This window comes from Caenorhabditis briggsae (genome assembly GCF_000004555.2).
Source record: "Caenorhabditis briggsae complete genome, chrI, whole genome shotgun sequence".
Classification (NCBI taxonomy): domain Eukaryota; kingdom Metazoa; phylum Nematoda; class Chromadorea; order Rhabditida; family Rhabditidae; genus Caenorhabditis; species Caenorhabditis briggsae.
Window position 1 is genome coordinate 14,334,007 of NC_013489.2, and position 2,409 is coordinate 14,336,415.

General features: G+C 38.8%; 1 protein-coding gene across 1 annotated transcript; it reads left to right on the forward strand.

Annotated features, from left to right (window-relative positions):
- Positions 1-1,168: 1,168 nt before the first annotated feature.
- On the forward strand, positions 1,169-1,734 carry CBG07993 (the record flags this gene model as incomplete). Its single annotated transcript, XM_002646069.1, has 3 exons — positions 1,169-1,500; positions 1,550-1,660; positions 1,707-1,734. The coding sequence occupies 3 exons, from the start codon at positions 1,169-1,171 to the stop codon at positions 1,732-1,734; spliced, it is 471 nt and encodes a 156-aa protein (XP_002646115.1).
- Positions 1,735-2,409: the final 675 nt, after the last annotated feature.

Genomic DNA, 2,409 nt, shown 5'->3' on the forward strand with positions numbered 1-2,409 from the left:
GGGTACGAAAGGAGGCTTTAAACTTTTTAGGGGTCAAAATGTGAAGATTCAAGGGGAGGAAGACAAGTACTTTTGAAAGGACAAAACTTGCGAAAAAGTTAAGAATTTAAAGTAAGATGAATTGGAAACGATAGTACTAGAAAATAGCTACAAAATGATATAAAATAAAACAAAGTATGAAATTCTGACAGGTGAGAGAGGAGGCGTTAAACTATAAATTGCAATGTGGGCCATAGAAGAGAGCGGAAGGATGGGAAATAGAAAACGGCATAACTTGCTTGAAACTTAATATTTTTTATAGGTTTAAATTGAAAATGAAAGATCTTAAAGGAGGCCAGACACAAAAGTCTACGGAGTTTTCTTGGAGCAAGAGTATGTATTCTGACGGAAAATCGTGCGATTACGACCAATGCGCGCTACTTGACGAGCATTTATTTTTTTCATTATACACTAGATTTCTTCACTGTTTGGCAATTACTCCCGACTTTTTCTAGTTATTCGGCCATTCTAGGATGTCGCCGCATGAAAACAGAAAAAAAAACGAAAACGCACAGATGGGAATCGAACCCGCGACGCGCGACTGATAGACAAGCGCTTTCACCTCTACACCACAGGGGGCTAGTCGTCTACTGCCACTAAAACGATTATGAAACGAGGAGTTGGCGCCGCTTGAAAGAACGGTCGCGTTCTCGCTTGTACAGTAACAGGAAGTTATGGTTTGGTGTCCAATGTTATTTTCTGACTGTACTGTGTTATATATCAGAAAACTAGAATTTTGAAATTTTCATGTCTGGCCTCCTTTAAAAATTTCTATGAAATAGTATAACATTTGGGTAGATTTGAGTTTTTATGAGGTGAGAAAGAAAGCGTTAAACGAGTAGCAGTTGGAATGTGGGGCGTACAGAGAATGGCGAATAGAAAGAGCGTAACTTGCTTAAAAGTTAAGATTACAGAATGGGGTAAATGAAAAAGGATACAACTAGAAAACAGCTACAAAATGATATAAAATACAACAAGCTTTGAAGTTCTGAGAGGTGCGAAATCAGGCGTTAAACGATGAATCGCAGCAAGAGAATTGATCGGAAGAAACATTGAAGTTGAAGAAGTCCATATTGTGGATACTTCAGAAGTCCCAGACGTTGACAAGTTGATGCCACTTTTCAACCAGATGAATATCACCCAGAAAATTGTTTGTTTGCAAAAGTTTCCGTCCAATTTCCGCCTGAAATTGGACAAGTTCCCAGAAGAGATTCTTTTGCACTACTCGTGTTGGTTTACCATTGACCAACTATTAGATTGCACATGTGTTCGGATTGAACTATGGGGATCTTTGTTGAGCAATCAGGACATGGATGTGTTCTTCCGAAAATCGAAAAAGTCAGGATCATTTCCGAATCTTTGTTGGCTTCAAATCGAGAGCAAGAAGACTGATAACAAATCTCCGATTCTCGGAATGATTCCACCAATTGAGCGTCATCATTCCCCCAGGATGAGAGCATCGTAAGCTCTTCATAAGTAGTTTTAGAAATATATTCATTAATGTTCTCAGATTGGGCGGAGATAGCAATATCCTCAACCCCGTTCGAGTCGCCAAAGAGGATGGAACAATCGGATGGTTGAAATTGGATTTAGCAACCTCGTCAACACTCAAGTTCCTAGTGTAAGCTGTTTGAACTATTTGGACAAATAAACTAGAAGGGTTTTAGTCGGAATCCTATCGCATCGAGCATTTGAATCCATGGAAAGTCAAAAACTCCACTTGCTGCTCAATCATCATCTGTGATGTATATCCATCCTTCAACCGTTCATTTTTTCTTGCTTTTTTGGTTATGTTGCATTATTCATTTCCCTTGTTTTTATATTCCTTTGTCTCTTCTGATTTTCCTATATCTCCTCTTCTTGCATGTCCTATGGACAGATGTTCTCTATGTAGCTCGTTTGTTCTCAATTTCCCCCTTTTGTCTCTTTCTCTGTACCCTCCCATCTGATCCATGTTAGATATGCAGCTATTTTGATGCACATCGACTCAGGCATGATACAACAATCCCTTCTCTTCGTTTTTGGAATCAGCACCTTCTTATGCCTCTCCAGGTGTTCTCTGTGTCTTTTTCTCTATTTCCTCCTCTCTATTCCATGTTAGATGTGCAGCAATTTCGCTGCGTAGCGACTCAAATCAGATATGGTCAGATTCGGGTGCCTTCGTCTTTTAATTTCTCTTTTTTTCTTGTCTTTATCCAACTTTCTTTGACAATACATACCGTAAAACCTCTAATAGAACGACACCCGGATCGNCCACTTTGAGCCTATATATCTCATTTTCTGTGAAAGGTATCGAAAAGTGGCTAAATAGTAAAATGTTGCTGATATCCTGATAAACATTTTACTAGTTAACCACTTTTTGATATCTTT